Consider the following 16,552-nt stretch of genomic DNA (forward strand, 5'->3'; position numbering starts at 1 on the left):
GACCTCACTGATATGAGGAATTTTTAATCTCAGGAAACAAACTGAGGGTTGCTGGAGTGGTGGGGGGTGGGATCGTTGGAGTGGCTGGGTGATAGACACTGGGGAGGGTATGTGCTATGGTGAGCGCTGTGAATTGTGCAAGACTGTGAAATCACAGATCTGTACCTCTGAAACAAATAATGCAATATATGTTAAAAAAAAGAAAAAAGAAAAAAAGAAGAAGATACCAGGAGGGGAAGAATGAAGGGGGGGAAATCGGAGGGGTAGACAAACCATGAGAGACGTTGGACTCTGAAAAACAAACTGAGGGTTCTAGAGGGGAGGGGGGTGGGAGGATGGGTTAGCCTGGTGATGGATATTAAAGAGGGCATGTTCTGAATGGAGCTTTGGGTGTTATGCACAAACAATGAATCATGGAACACTACATTAAAAACTAATGATGTAATGTATGGTGATTAACATAACAATAAAAATTTAAAAAATGTAAATCTAACAAAATCTTTTTTCTGCTTTAATCCTTTGAGTGGCTTTCAAATATTTAGAATAAATCCAAATAATGTATTGCGACCTAGATCATGTTTGACTTTGCTCTGCCTTGCTCTCTCTTAATCTATACTTCACTCACTGTTCTGGTCACATGATTCCTAGAAGCCAATCTTGCCTATGCCTAGGGTCTCCATGTTATTAATTCTTCCTCATATTTGCTTAGGTAATATGGCAGGGCCTTCTTAGCATTGAAGATTTATCACCTCAGAAAGGCTTCCCTGACAGATCTCTCTGAAGTAATATCCCTTCCCTTCTACAGTTACACTTTTCCAATTCCCAGTTTTATTTTATTTTTCCCATAGCACTGAATCCATCAAATTATCTCATTTGTGTAATTGGACATAAACTCACTAATTATTGAGACTTTATCTTTTCAACACCTCAAACAGCGCCTGACACATGAAAGATTCTCAATAAATATGTGTTAAATGTTGAGCCAGCCCTTCCATGGAGATGTCTGGATTTTGAGCCATGGTACAAATAAAACTGAGTCCAAGTTACTAGTAACTCTTGAGTCACTCTCTGTAATTCCATCTCTCCTTACCCACTAAAGAAGGCTTAGTGAAATGTGAATGAGAATGATGTTATAATTGGAATCATCTTAATGTATTTCATTTCCAAACTGCTAGTGATTTTCTAGTTAGTTTTTAATTGATTTCTAGTGTAATTTCACTATATCAGAAAGCATACTCTGAACAATTTTAATCTTTAGAAATTCGTTGAGACTTTCATTATGCTAAGCCTATGGTCTACTTTCATAAATGATCTATGTGCACCCTCAAGAATGTGCACTTCACATTTTTGTTCCACATAGGTTATATTTGTTAATTGCGTTGTTCAGATTTCCTTTGTATTTTCTGATTTTTGTGTCTGCTGTTTTAAAAACTATTTAGAGAGGTTAATGTCTATTAATATGGCTATAGATTTGGCTCATCTATTTTTATCAATTTTTGCTTTATGTATTTTGAAGGTATATTATTAGTACGTACAGATATAGAATTATTATAACTTCCTGATAGATTAACTAAGTATATTATCTTCCTAAGTATATTATCTTCCTGATAGATTATCTGAGATATTATATCTTCCTGGTAGATTATTATTAAGAATGTCTGTTTGTACCTCTAAAAATGCTTCTTGCCTTAAAGCCCGTTTTGTCTGTCATTAATTTAACTACACAAGGTTTTTTTAAAGTTTTATTTAAATTCCAGTTAGTTAACATACAATGTAATATTAGTTTCAGGTATTCAATATAGTGATCCAACACTTCTATACAATGCCTTGTGCTCATCCCAAGTGCCGTCCTTGATCCCCATCACCTGTTTCACCCATCCCTCCACCCCACCTCCCCTGTGGTAACCATCAGTTTGTTCTCTATAGTTAAGAGTCTGTTTCTTGGTTTGCCTCTCTTTTGGTTAGTATTTGGTTTATTTTGGCGGTGGAGGGGAAATGGTAAATATTCACTTCTTTTACTTTCAAACTTTATGTGTCTTTATAATATGTCACTTGTAATCAGTATATAGGTTTTATTGTTGTTTTAATCTGGTGGGACAGATCTTAGTTTTTTTAGTATATTTGATCCTCTTTTTTTTCTACATGACCCACCTATTTTATTTTACTTGTCTCTTTTCTCGCCTTCTTTTGGAATTATTAAATATTTTTAATTATTCCATTTACTCCTCTATATAATAGTTTTAAATTATCTTAGTATCTTTTATTAGTTACCTTAAAAATTACAACTTGCATCCTTGATTATTACTTTATCACTTCCTCAATAATGATAGAAACTTAGAATACTTTAACAATATTTACCCTTTTTGTATTTTATGTTATTTTTGTCTAGTATTTTAATTCTATTTTAAAATCAACAAGATATCATTATTTGTGCTTTGGAACAATCATTATTCACTTATATTTAGCAACTTTTTTTTTCCATTTTGAGTTAACTTTTGTTTATGGTGTGAGGGAATGGTTGAGGTTCATTTTTTACAGATATACATGTGTTGTAGCACCATTTATTAAAAGGATCATTCACCACTGAATTTCTTTGGCTCTTAAATTGAAAATCAATTGGCCCTGTACATTAGGGTCTATTTCTGAACTATTTATTCTGTTCCATTGTTTTATATGTCTGTCTTTATGCCAATACCACACTGTCTTAATTACTGTGGCTTTATAATAAGTCTTGAAATCAGAAAAAATAAATCTTCCAACTGTATCCATCTTTTTCATACAAGGCCAAAACATCAAAACTTGTTTTGATGTTTTGGCCTTGTATTTCCACTTAAATTTTAGGATCATTTTGCCAATTTCTACCAAAATTCTGTTAAGATTTTGAATAAAGTTGTGTTGAATCTGTAGATCAGTTTGAGGAGATTGCTATGGAACCAAGGATGGCTGATATTGGCGGTGTATTATAATCAAGCAAAGAAAAACTTGATCCCCCTCATTTTGATTTTAGTGCTTTATCATGTAATATTGCTTTATGAACAATCTGAGGGCATATGTAAAACTTTCCAGCCAATTTTATTTAGAGTCATCAGCTTTTGAGATACAGATTTTGAGTTTTTTGTGTATATGTATATTTATCATAAGTGCATAGGAACCTGGCTGTTTACTTAAGAAATTCTGGAGAGTTTCTTATAAAGAAATTACATCTCAGGGGCAAGGCAGACAGGTGTAGATAGCCACCTGGGAAATCCCGGGGTTTCTTTTTTAATGGGCATAGTCAGTTTACTTTTGTGCAGGAAGCACAAATACAAATGTTCACTGAGACTAATCTGGTAACATATATATGTAAATCTGTCTGGTAGTATAAAAATAAGAACTGGTGAAGTTTGCTGTGCATGCCCACATCTTAGAAAACAATACACTGCCTATTGTTGCCAGAGTTCTGTGTTTGGCCCTCTGGGCTGCCTTTTTGAAACTCTACTCATGTCCACAGTTTCTTCAGGAGGGATGCAGTGGTACTTATGATAATATTACTAGTTTTATATGACTTCAAATACAGAGAGTTACAGAATAGACAGGGTTTCTCCAAAAGTTCTGTTGAATGACAAAATTAGAATTAATAGATCAAGAATTCTAGGGCTAGAATTTTTATAATACAGATGAACATGATGCAGGGCACATTTTTTTGCCCATGAATCTCTTTGATGGCAAACAACATCCTCATTTGTAGCTTCTAACCACTTTGGAAATTTGGAAGGACTGTGAATTATGGTTGACCAACAGTAGAGAGCAGCAATATGAACTTAGCTTGTGGTCTTTATTTTGACAATGATAAAATGTAATTTTTATGTAGGTTCTAATTTACAATGTTATCATACCTAGCTGTTTTTCTCTACATTGGAAAAAAAAACCCACGCATTTCTAAGTAACTATCCAGAATTGTGTTATTGAATTAAAGGCATTAATTGTTTAGTATACATATCAAATTTGCTCTAGATTTAAAATTAATTCTGTGTTGTATCCTTGAAATATTTTCCAAGATATATTTGCTTTCCTATAATGGCTTTGGCATTTGTAATGAGATAAGAATGGTATTTAATTTTCCTATTGCTTATTGTGCTAGTGTTTTTATGTGTGTATTTATGTATATATAAAATTCTTAGGTGTTATTGATTTCTTGGATGGTTGTTTCCCATCAACTACCATGTATACTTCGTGATGGAAAAACTTTCCATATTAACATCATTTGTATTGGATTACTTCAGTAATATTTTTAAATTATTTCCACAGATCCTATGGCCTTATGGCTTCATAATGTAAATGAGATCCAGTTAAAATAACTGAGATCTATTATGTGTAAGATATGGGGAACTCTCTGCCAGAGAAATAGAAGTTACTAGGCATGGCCCCTCCTCTGCTAACTTTGTTGATATGTATGGGGAGAACTTAAAGTAAATAATGATTATGATACAAAGTAAAAATCACTGTCAAAATAGGGGCACACAGTAATGCCAGGGAGAGAGCATTCAAGGTGGAAAACAATAGTACCTGTAATAATACAGAAGGAAGACAGTATCTCCAGGATTGGCTGGTGTCTCTCTGGTTGGCTGGAACAATAATTGGTATGGGTGGGGAACAGTGGACTGTAAAGCTAGGACAGTATGCTGGGACTATATTAGAATAATTCACATTACAGATCATAGTGTGCTTATTTTTTAACATTAGAAAATAAATGTTTAAGAATATTATGTTTCGTTCTTCAATGACAATGTCTTGTTTTTATTAAATAGGATTTCCCCATTCATATTAATTATATCAATTTGAATCAAATATTTACTTCACCATCCTATTGAGTGAGAAAATATTATTTATACTTTTTTATATAGCTCATTAATGAGGTGAAATTGGCCTGAGTTCCTAAGTCTGATAGAATTTATAAGAATATAATGTAGTAAATTTAAGAATAATTATGCATTTATACTTCCACTCAATACTGAAGATGTAAGCTAACATAGAGTGTCAATTTATAAGTTAATAATAAGTTAGTCATTAGAGATAGAAAAATGATGGTGAATTAAAGGTTTTAATTTTTTTACTGATATCTGAAAATAAATATTTTTAAAAGTTCTAATTTCTTTTATAAGAAAATTAGAAATAGTGCTATTGTAGTACTTCTTTACACAATGTCAACATTGGTAAGGGCACTGACTAATATACAGAATGCCTTCCTTTTTTAATTTTATTTACAAAAAGCAGTTTTAAAAGCTTAAATATAGGTGTTGCAAATAATTTGGTCATTGTTAAAGAAACATGTACTTAAATTTTACAAACTACACACATTTTTGCTATTTTTCTAGAACTTTCGTAAAGATGTTCATGATATCATCTTGTGTATTGTAATTACACCATCTAATTACAAGACTGAACATATTTGTATCAATTACATAATTAATTGTAATTAGGCTAATTAGACTAATTATACAATTAGACAATAATCAACTGAAAATTCCTTTTTACAAATCATGGAAATTCACATACAAAAAGCCTTCTATCATCACAGAATATTAAATGTATATGAGCAAAAGAATAAAATTTTATGTGTTAAAACCAGTTATAAGTAGTAAAGTCTAAATCATTATAAATATATATATTCAAATGTATACATACATGCCATGTGATATCTATATATCAATATATATCAAATTGATATATAGATAACATATATAACATATATTGATATCTTCTGTTTTGTTATGCATTATGCTACATATATATTTTTTAATATTATGGACTTTGGGAGCTGTTTATTCAAGGGAATGGGGTCATCCTGAATGCCTTCATCATTTCCTGAATGTAGTGAATTAATTAAATAGGTAAGGTTCAAATTCTCCCATAACTCTGCATGTTACTTTCTGTATTCCTTCAATAGGTTTTGTCTGTATTAGCCCCTCTCACTCTTTGGCATGCTGCATAATCTTACATATTCGCCTAGATGGCTGTTCAGTAGGTTCACATATTTTGGTACCTTGTTTTCTGACTACTAGATATAAATTATCTTACCTCACCCACAATAATTCTCCAATCCCGTGATAGCTGAATTGTTCAGATATCCTGGATCTAGAGTTCACAGTAAAAGTTATTCTTTCTTTTTGTCTTTTCTTTTCATGTGCCCATTTTGCTGCTCCATTCTGCATAAGAATTAACTAGAATATGCCACCTGCAAACCATTATATTTATTGGGCCATACTTGCTGTGGGAATCATCTCAAAGGGTAACATGAATTCTCTTTTTAAGCCTTAACAATATTACTTCCCAATATGTATTCTTACTTTTGAATAACATAAACACAAGGCACGTTCCTGAACACAAAAACGTAGGTATACAAAACATTTTTTTTTAAGATTTTATTTATTTGAGAGAGAGAGAGACAAAGAGAGCAGAGGCAGGGGCAGAGGGAGAGAGAGAGACTTCCCGCTGAGCAGGGAGCCCGATGCAGGGCTCGATCCCAGGACCCTGGGATCACGACCCCAGCTGAAGGCAGACGCTTAACCAACTGAGACACCCAGGCACCCCGGTACACAAAACATTTCAGGAATACATCCACTACAGTAGTGACCTCTATATTTTAATGGCCAGAGCATCACTGTTGTTGGTTCAGATGTATCCGATTGTTTTATATATTTCCTTCCCTTGTGGCTTACTTCCCATTTACATTTTCTAATTCATAACTGACTATAATTCTGTGGATGGCTCCTAACTCAGCTTTATAAATCTACCTTTCAGCCTCCCCTAATGTTAAAAATTTTTTATTCCTATTACTATTTGAGTCAATATGGTTAAACAATGTTTACTGAAAGCTTATGTGCAAGACAATGCGTTGGCTCTATTTTTTTCTAGTCAGCAATCTTTACTGACAAATGACAAACTGAAGTTTTTGAAATGGTGTTTCAGAGGAGAGATGGGTAGAGTTTTCTAGCATGGACCTGGCATGATGATGGCATGTCTGGTGGCAGCTACAGAATGATTAGAATAAAGGAGAGGGCGCCTGGGTGGCTCAGTTGGTTAAGCGACTGCCTTCGGCTCGGGTTGTGATCCTGGAGTCCCGGGATCGAGTCCCGCATCGGGCTCCCTGCTCGGCAGGGAGTCTGCTTCTCCCTCTGACCCTCCCCCCTCTCATGCGCTCTCTCTCATTCTCTTTCTCTCTCAAATAAATAAATAAAATCTTAAAAAAAAAAAAGAATAAAGGAGAGCTGCAGTTCTCCATAGTAGACAGTACATTACCTTAGCCAAAATGAGCACTCAAGCAATGTTTGTTAAATCAGTGAAAAGGGTCTAAGACAAATATTATGCCTATAGGTTTGGAAAGGAAAGGTCATTTCATGAAAAGAAAATTAAAGAATAATCTAAATTTCTTGATGTCATTGAATGTGGGGTAATGAGAAATGGTAAAAAATGAATGATGCCATGACTTCTGAGTCTGGATTATGGGAAAATGACGATGCTTTGCATTAAAAAGAACATCAGAAGAGAAAATAGGTAGTGCAGCTAGTCTAATGGAGTGGGTAATAGTGAACTCATGGAGTTTAATATGACATTGTATGCCCTACTGATGAAAATCTCTGTCAAGCAGTTATCAAAGAACATGAGATGAGGCAGGAAGTCAGAGGTGTAATAGGGAGAGGAGAGGACATGTGCAGAGAGGCCAGGGACATCCAACAGGAAAAAAAAAAAATCTAGAAATAGAAGAGGTTGGGGCACCTGGGTGGCTCAGTCAGTTAAGCATCTGCCTTCTGTTCAGGTCATGGTCCCAGTGTCCTGGGATGGAGCCCTGCGTTGGGCTCTCTGCTCGGCAGGGAGCAAGCTTCTCCCTCTCCCTCTGCCTGCCTCTCCCTCTGCTGGTGCTCTCTCTCTCGCTTTCTACCTCTCTCCCTCTGTCTGTCAAATAAATGAATAAAATCTTTAAAAAAAAAAATAAGAGAGGCAAGTCTGACTTGTTCATTGGCAAATTATGAGGTGGTTTCTTTTTGAAGGGGGGTGGGTAATGCAGGAAAAATAAAAGTCAATGATCTAAATAAATACATAAAAAAGAACGATCAAAAAGAATTAGAAAACCAGGATAGATTATCTTAAGAGAACCAGAGTGGAGGAAAATACAAGTGCAAGATCATAATTGCTAACAAATATTGCAGTTAAAAGGACAGGCAAAAATTGGAGACGTTCGATTTTATTAATTATAATACCATTGGCGATTTTTTTCAAGTGTGTTTTTTCTGTTGTTTTGCTTAGAGATTTGTCAGGAACCTATACATTGATGTTAATTAAAACTATGGTAATGGATCAGATTCCAGTGGGAATATATTAGTAGAAGATTGCAGACTAAAATTTGCACAATAGATAGAAAATGAAATGGAAAACAACCAAGAAGTGACTAACTTATGATATAATAATTACCTACACATATGGGCTGTCAAAGTAGCAAAGGCAATCTAAAGTGTTAGAAATAAACAGAGAAGTATAGAAGCATAAAAAAGAAAGATTTATTGAATTGTAACAAAAGAGCATCATTACTGACATTAATAGGTATAGTTTCAGTGGAGTGTTGAAATATTTTTAAAATATGGATTAAAAATAATTTGTCAGTGGAAACAGAAACAAGTACTGGCAGAATATAATTAACTCTGTGAATAAGAGACTTTATCACTAAATGTACATCTAAATGACACTGTTTCTCCTTTGCATGTATTTGAGAATCATTATTACTGTATGATTGCTTTTAGAATATTGACAATACATACATTAACATCTATTGAATTCATATTGGGCGCCATGCAGGTAATAATGCTGGAGAAATAAATATGCGCAAAACAAAGCCTTGAATGGTGAAATATAGGTAGTTGTAGCAGTTTTAACTGAAAAAATATTCATTTACAAAGTGTCTCTCCTATGCTAAGTCCTATGCTAGGTGCTTGGAACATAACACTGAGAACAGGACAGATGTAATCACTGCCCCCTAGGTACTTACTGGCAAGGGGATGAGTCTGGCAGAAAATAAATCCATTCCAGAAATAAATGGAAAAATGAGAATGTATTATGAAGAAATAAAAGCACACTTCACAAAAAGGGATTTCTCCTCTTCCAGAAGGTGAGGCAAGGCTTACCTGTGGAAGTAAGGGGTATTGGGATCTAAGAATGAGATGAAATTGATAAGGCATAGAGAGATGAAGAGCCAAGCATGTGCTAAGTTTCTGTGATAGAAGGAAGCTGGATGTAAGGCACTAAGAGAATGAGATGAAACTGGGGAGGAAAGGAGAATGGACCATATAGGGTTGACCATCATGTTAATAGCTATTGTGTTCACTTTAAGAACAATAGTTAAGTCATCGATGTGATTTAAGCAGAGAAATGTCATGATCAGATTTTCATATTAAAAAAAAAATTCTGGTTGCAGGTCATTATGCTTGCATGTGTTTTTTTTTAAAGATTTTATTTATTTGAGGGGGGAGGAGGAGGTGCAGAGGGAGCAGGAGAGAGAGAATCTTAAGTAGGCTCCATGTCCAGTGGAACCCCATGCAGGGCTTGATCTCTAGACCCTGAGATCATGACCGAGCTGAAACAAAGAGTCAGACACTTAACCAACTGAGCCACCCAGGCGCCCTGCTTGCTTGTGTTCTTAAACTATACTAAGCATAATCAGGAATTTCTTAGCAGACTATAGGGTGTAGAGCATTACATTAAAAAATAAAAGAATGGTCAAGAATGAACATATTTCAAAATTAATAAAAGGATCTGAGAGGGAGATACTGAATATATGAATAAGAAGTAATTGAAAGTCTAAGATTCTTGTTATTAAAGAAGGAAGAATAAATTTAGAGGAATAGATCTGAAGTTCAGTTTAGAATATGTTAGTTGATTTTTAGGTGTCTGTGAGACATCAAAATGGACATATTGAGGTAAAAATTTGGTCTATATATATGAAACTTAAGGGAGAATAGAGATGTAGACTTGAGGAGGGGGGCAGGAAGATAAGGCTTGTAGTAGCAAGGACAAGATCACCTAGGGGAATTTTATAACTCAAAATTAATTGTGGGACAAAAAGTTCCAGGGATACCAACAGTTAAGTGTTGAGAAGAGAAAGAAAAGTGAAGAAATCTAAGCAATAATAGTCACGAGGTAGAAGGAGTATGATATATCATCTCATTCAAAAATTATCTGAGTCAACTCGTTCTAGTATAATATTTTCTTTCAACCATGCTTTCTAACTAAGCACACATTTCTAGGCATTGTATTTAGTAAATATAAATGAGAACTCTGTAATGCACTGAGAGCATGTTTTAAATATAAGTTCTAGAAACACACACATTGACTATGTATATTCATGTGGGATGTATTTGCTTTTGTTTATGTAGAAAAAATACAGTGTCTTTCCTAAAGAAAAATTGAAAGATAGGAGATTGTTCCTTAGTCCACTGGGGAAAGTAACTGACTTAAGACCAAATTTTGACAGTGAATGAATGAAATTACGGCCACAGTGCCCTTGTATCCTGAAGGAGAGATTCATTTGACACATTTGAAAAACTAGGTGTCCACACCTATGTGTGAGCAAGCTTTTTTGCAAATGAGCAAGCAGTGCCTTTATGTCTTGTTACTAAGTATTCCGATCCTTCTGAAGAGTGTATGAAAGTACTGCAATTTTTAGGATTTGAGAGATGTTACACATGGTTACATATAGATGTTATTTGGAAAAAAATTAACATTTTGAAAATTGCTATAACAAATATGATTTCACTGGGATACTGTTTACCATTTCCATAATTGAGTTACTTATGAGAGGAACTATTTTGAGATGGTGCATTAATGACCTTAGAAAGTAACAAAATCTCAAAAAACCTATTTTAAATTGAGCAGGTTTTCTTTCTTTAATTTTTATTGTTGTTTGTTTGTTTGTTTGTTCTTTTACCCTTTGAAAAATTTCAATGTTTTACGTGGTCTTTCTTGGCTCATCAAGAATTTGTAAGATATTTCTGTCTGCTTGCCTGATTTGAGTCTATCTACAGTTTTGCAGATTTACCTGGAAGATCTAGACCTTGAGCTCCTGAAAAATAAAATTGCAAACACAATAATGCTTTAGAAACATTCATGAATGCTTCTTTAAGGCATTTTACATCTGTCATCTGTCATTGATATGTATACACAAAATATTTATGTATATAAATTTAATTGCCTGTCATTAGATTGACTTCAATAACTTTGTTCTACCAACAGTGTTTCATTTATTGGCCTTTCTTCAGAATCCATTCCTTTCAAAACATTTCATGGTGAAGTCTGCATAGATTGCAGTATTTGTTGAATAAACTCCATTATTAAGTACACTGTTCTGATCTTTGCACAATAATTTGCATAACTACCCCCAGAAATAGATTTCTCCCCCTAGGAAGCTAGTTTGCAAAGAAAATGTTATGAATTTTCATTTCAGTCTCAGCTTTTATCCCCAGGTACATCACAGTGTTATTTTTAAATGCATGATTTTTTGTTTTTGTTTTTGTTTTTGTTTTTAGGGCATTTTCCTTAAAAAAAAAAAAGACAACCTGCCACATTTTGATAATAATATAATTTATACAATGTAATGCCATGATTCATTCATTCATTCATTCATTCATTCATTTTGGTTACCACTGACTTTTTCTAATGACCTTTTCTACATTTTTAGGGTGAAACCAAGATCTTAAAACTAAAGAATCTTCGACCTCAGGACTATGCTAATTATAGCTGCATTGCTTCAGTGAGGAATGTATGTAATATTCCTGATAAGATGGTGTCATTTAGACTTTCCAATAAAACAGGTATGGAGCTGTTTTATGTGTTATGTCTGTTATCCATAGCTAATGCTTAAAAAGGTTAAGTTTCTTATAGACCAAATGATTTCTATAGTATATGTAGGAACAAGGCATCTTTTTTTCCCCCAGAGAAGTCTATGATATCTGAAAAGTTATTGGTAAATGTACACTGTAAAGTTTAATTGCAATATGTTCCCATGTAATGTTTGTTTATATAGCATACAAAATTATAGTTCCTTAAAATAGTATATTCATAAATGTCACAATCATGCCTATATCCCGTTCAAAGAAATTCTGAGAAATATTGGATTCTTCATATAAAAATTTATGGTCTAAATTGTTAAAAGCGTTTTGTGATTCCAAAGCTAAGTAAAAGAATCTCTCTCTTACTCTGTTTCAAGTCAAGAATGTTAATTGGTAATTTCAGGTAGGTGTTTTTAGGAAAGTATTTTTGTAGAAAATGTCAAAACATTAGCAAGATTGCGACATAAGTTAGCCTGTGTTTAGTAATAGAGACCTCAGAATAACTGCAAGCATATTAAAGAGGAATTGCTAAATGAAAGAGCAAAGAGAGAGCGTGGGAATGGACTGTCTTTTGCATGATTGTGTGCGAACAATCACATTAATAAATTAGAATTTGAACTGGTTTTGAGAAACTTTCAGTGGCAATTAATGTAAATTTTTACTTTCAAATAACGCTATTAAAATAAAGAGTTTTAAAAGTAATTTTCTCATTAACAAAAAACCTTAAAAAGTGTGGGTTTGGTGTGCCTGGGTGTACATTTTGATTCTGCTGCTTATTAGCTCTTGGATCTTGTTGAACAAATTGCTTCACACTCTAGCTCAATTTCCTCACAAATTCTAAACGTTGTAGGGAAGAATTAGTGAGTTAATATACATAAAGCACATGGAACACACTTTGTCCGTTTTCCAACAAAGAGCTAGTCAGCATCCAGCACATTTGATGAAAAGATTATACCTGGGACTTTATTGGAAGGTGAAAAAAAATGGGTGCTCAAGTGTTGATTCATCAACACAGGTTCCATTGATTTGTTAAAATCTTGAAAGATAATTTTTAAAATGTATTCATTCATGTATTTGCCAGAGACTTACTGGGTTCCTATTATGGGTCTGCAATGATAGGCATAGGAATATTGGCTAAGATGTAAATTGCCTTAAACTAGAGAAATGCTTTATTAAGCACTGGGTAAAAGTCATTGGTGGAAGGTAAAAGGAGAATGTGGGACATGAAAGTAAACTTTATCAAGAAGGATGAGAAATACTTGAGGGAAACTACATTGCAGAAAAATAAAATCTTAGTGAACCTAAGACTTATAAAAGTTAATAATCTCATTTCACTTAAAAAAAGAAGAAATAGGATATTGAGAAATAAATATCAGAGATTAACATATAAGAGCTGAGTGTGATTATGTTGTTGTTCTTAGCATGAAATACTTGGTGAATTATTATAATTAATTTTGTTTTTCTTAGTTTCTTTAATATATTTTTAAAATACCCATGATCCAGAGAGAAAAATTATAAATAAAATGGAAGTAGGTCCTATAGGATGGGTAAATATATTGCAGTAGAATAAGAACAAAGGAGTAGGTATATTATTACATATGTTACAACCTTGCCCTTGAGCAGTGCTTTATTACTTGTAAAAGTATTTCATGTTTATTATTTCAGTTTATCTTTATAACTACTGAGCTGTAGGCAGGTAGATTTTTTTTGTTTTTCTTGTATGTTCTATCACGTCTTTCTCTATCATTTGATACATAACACACTAGCCCGTGGTGATTAAAGTATCCACATTAGATTGTTTTGAGAATGAACTAAATCAACATAAACCAAAATTCATTAAAGACAAAGAGGTACAATAAAATCATATTTAACATTTTTTCTGCTGTAGGAATGTATATCTTTATTATTTCCCAATGTCCCACAGCTACTGACAAGTGGGGACAAAATTTATCCCAATGTGTGAAGAGTTATTTTAAATAGGAGACTGACTAGCTATTCAAAATTTTTGTGGAGCCAGAGAAAATGAACCTAAATCTTGGCCAGAGTTTTACTAGGAATAAATAAGGACTTTTTAACCTAAAGCTGAAAGGAGGAGATTACCATGAGAGGTGATTGACTTTCCAATTCCTGAGGTCTTATAAAGCAGCTGGGTGGCTTTATTTCTGAGGTGATTTTTAACAATTGCCAGCTCAGAAAACAGACTTGACTCCCTGTCCTATGGAGAGAGCACAGGAACTCTGTCATATAAATGTTTTGTTTAACTCTTCAGCTTTCTGTCCCATTCTTTATTTTTCAGGCTAAAGTATTGTATATCTAGACCAAACTAACAAAATAACCTATTATTCTCTTTCATAAATTATCACATAAAGATTTTAGATTGATGTTCATTGAAAATGAACATTAGAGTTACGGCAAATAATTGGGTTAAAAAATATAAACTAGTACCTTGTTTGACTCTTCAATAACTATAATCAAACCTGTCATGTGGTTTACACATTCAAACCAGGTTTGCTTCAGCATTTTTCCCATCTGGTTGTGCTCAAAATTGGAAGAGTTGGTGCATTTCAAATAGGTGAAATCATTGAGGTAGCTCTCAAATTACACCAGAAATAAATTAAGCTTTCAGCATCTTCCTGCAAACAGGCTTATAAACTGACAAGTGCATACAGGCTAGTTCATTGCTTTCTAACACTGGAAGAAGATCAGGAGTCACCATTGGCATAATCAGTGTGAGAGACGGGTATTTTTTTTTAAAGATTTTATTTATTTATTAGAGAGAGAACATGAGGCGGGGGGGTGGTTGGCAGAGGGAGAGGGAGAAGCAGTCTCTCCACTGAGCAGGGAGCCCAACATGGGGCTCAAACCCAGGACCCCAGGATCATGACCTGAGCGCAAAGTGGACACTTTACCAACTGAGCCACCAAGGTGCCCCAGGGACAAGTACTCTTTATGGTTTCATTCTTGTGAATCTTTAAAGGACATAAAATTCCCATGTTTTTAACTCTTGGTTGCAAAATGTCAAGGAAAATGTTGAATGTATTGAGGGGGAGAATATTCTATTATAAATATTGTACTATGTTTGATTACTCTTCTCTGTTAATTAATATATTGAGGGTAACTTTGGAAATAATTTTTGTAATGGAGATGAGATAATTGACTATCAGATGTATTTTTGGTACAAGCAAAATTTTATTTTAACAGTTCTATAGTCAATGAAAAATTTTAAATGCAGTCAATTTATTGACCTGATTTGCACAATGCCCAAATAACATAGCATATGAAGATAGAAACAGTGTCTGCTGTGGATAAAGTTTTGTAAATTTTTTGCAGCAGAACAGTTGCATCATGGAGTACAGTTTTCTGGGCCCTTCCTGCACCTGCTGAATTAGACTTTCTGGGAATGACCTACAATGTATACACCTTAAACAAGCATAAATCATTACTTTGGAAAACAGATACTGTCTATATTATCAGAATGTTTTCCATGAACCCATTCTTTGTGAATTGGCACTTGCGTTAAAAATAAGTCTACTTTGGGGCACCTGGGTGGCTCAGTTGGTTAAGCATCTGCCTTCGGCTCAGGTCATGATCCCAGGGTCCAGAGATCCAGCCCTGCGTCAGGCTCCCTGCTCAGCGGGAAATCTGCTTCTCCCTCTTCCTCTGCCTCTCCCCTCCACTTCTGCTCTCTCTTTCTCACTCTCTCAAATAAATAAATACAATCTTTAAAACAAAAGCCTATTTTTTTACAACTGCTTAGAGAAGCCATGTTCAGGTGTCATTTTAAAAGGCAGTATCATCTGTAGATTTATGAACAACATGTTTTCTTAACTTTCCTACCGTGAATTGGCATTATAGTAGAGCTTGTAATTGTATGTCTACCATGTCCAATCATTTGTTAGCCCCTGTTGATTACTTGGTGTGCTATGAAAAATCTCATGTCACAGAAATGTCATTATTTATCACCCCTAATATAGCTGTCTTAGAACTTATCGTGACAATTTAAACAATTTTATAAAACATGAAGCTTTAGGTTTATTTCTTTATTGTCATTAGGTTGTAGCAGGGTCCAAAGTTGTTTTGGTTATTTTTTTACTCCCATTTAGAAGAAAAAGAATGTTAGCTCTTGATTGATAAATTCTCAATGTAGCTATATTTTTCTTAGTTCATTAAAACAAACCTGCTAAAATTTGTAAATTTAGAATATTGATAAATATAGATATATATTTTAAATTAACATAATTATGGTAACTATTAAATATTAAAATTTCTCAGATTATGTGTGTATCTAATGTGAGGGCATATAGAAATTATGATAAGACAAATTTAATTTATTTTAATATATTTCAAACACTTACATATGTTGATGTCTCATGATTTCAAAGGCAAATAAGAATTAAGTAAGTTACTTATATTAGGATGAAAAACATATTTTGTAACTGCTTGAGAGGATTATGATGTGTTCTATAAAGAAATGGGGGGCGCCTGGGTGGCTCAGTCGTTAAGCGTCTGCCTTCGGCTCAGGTCATGATCTCAGGGTCCTGGGATCGAGCCCCGCATCGGGCTCCCTGCTCCGCGGGAAGCCTGCTTCTCCCTCTCCCCCTCCCTCTGCTTGTGTTCCCTCTCTCGCTGTGTCTCTCTCTGTCAAATAAATAAATAAAATCTTTAAAAAAAAAAAAAAGAAATGGGACAGGTGGGGC

General features: G+C 34.0%; 1 protein-coding gene across 1 annotated transcript in view; it reads left to right on the forward strand.

Annotated features, from left to right (window-relative positions):
• Positions 1-16,552, forward strand: part of MDGA2 (MAM domain containing glycosylphosphatidylinositol anchor 2) — an 802,844-nt gene that overhangs the window by 511,194 nt on the left and 275,098 nt on the right. Inside the window, exon 5 of the mRNA XM_021701373.2 lies at positions 11,705-11,837. Within this exon, the coding sequence (XP_021557048.2) occupies positions 11,705-11,837 (133 nt within the window). The remainder of the gene's footprint in view (positions 1-11,704; positions 11,838-16,552) is intronic.

Source organism: Neomonachus schauinslandi, chromosome 9 (genome assembly GCF_002201575.2).
Source record: "Neomonachus schauinslandi chromosome 9, ASM220157v2, whole genome shotgun sequence".
NCBI lineage: Eukaryota > Metazoa > Chordata > Mammalia > Carnivora > Phocidae > Neomonachus > Neomonachus schauinslandi.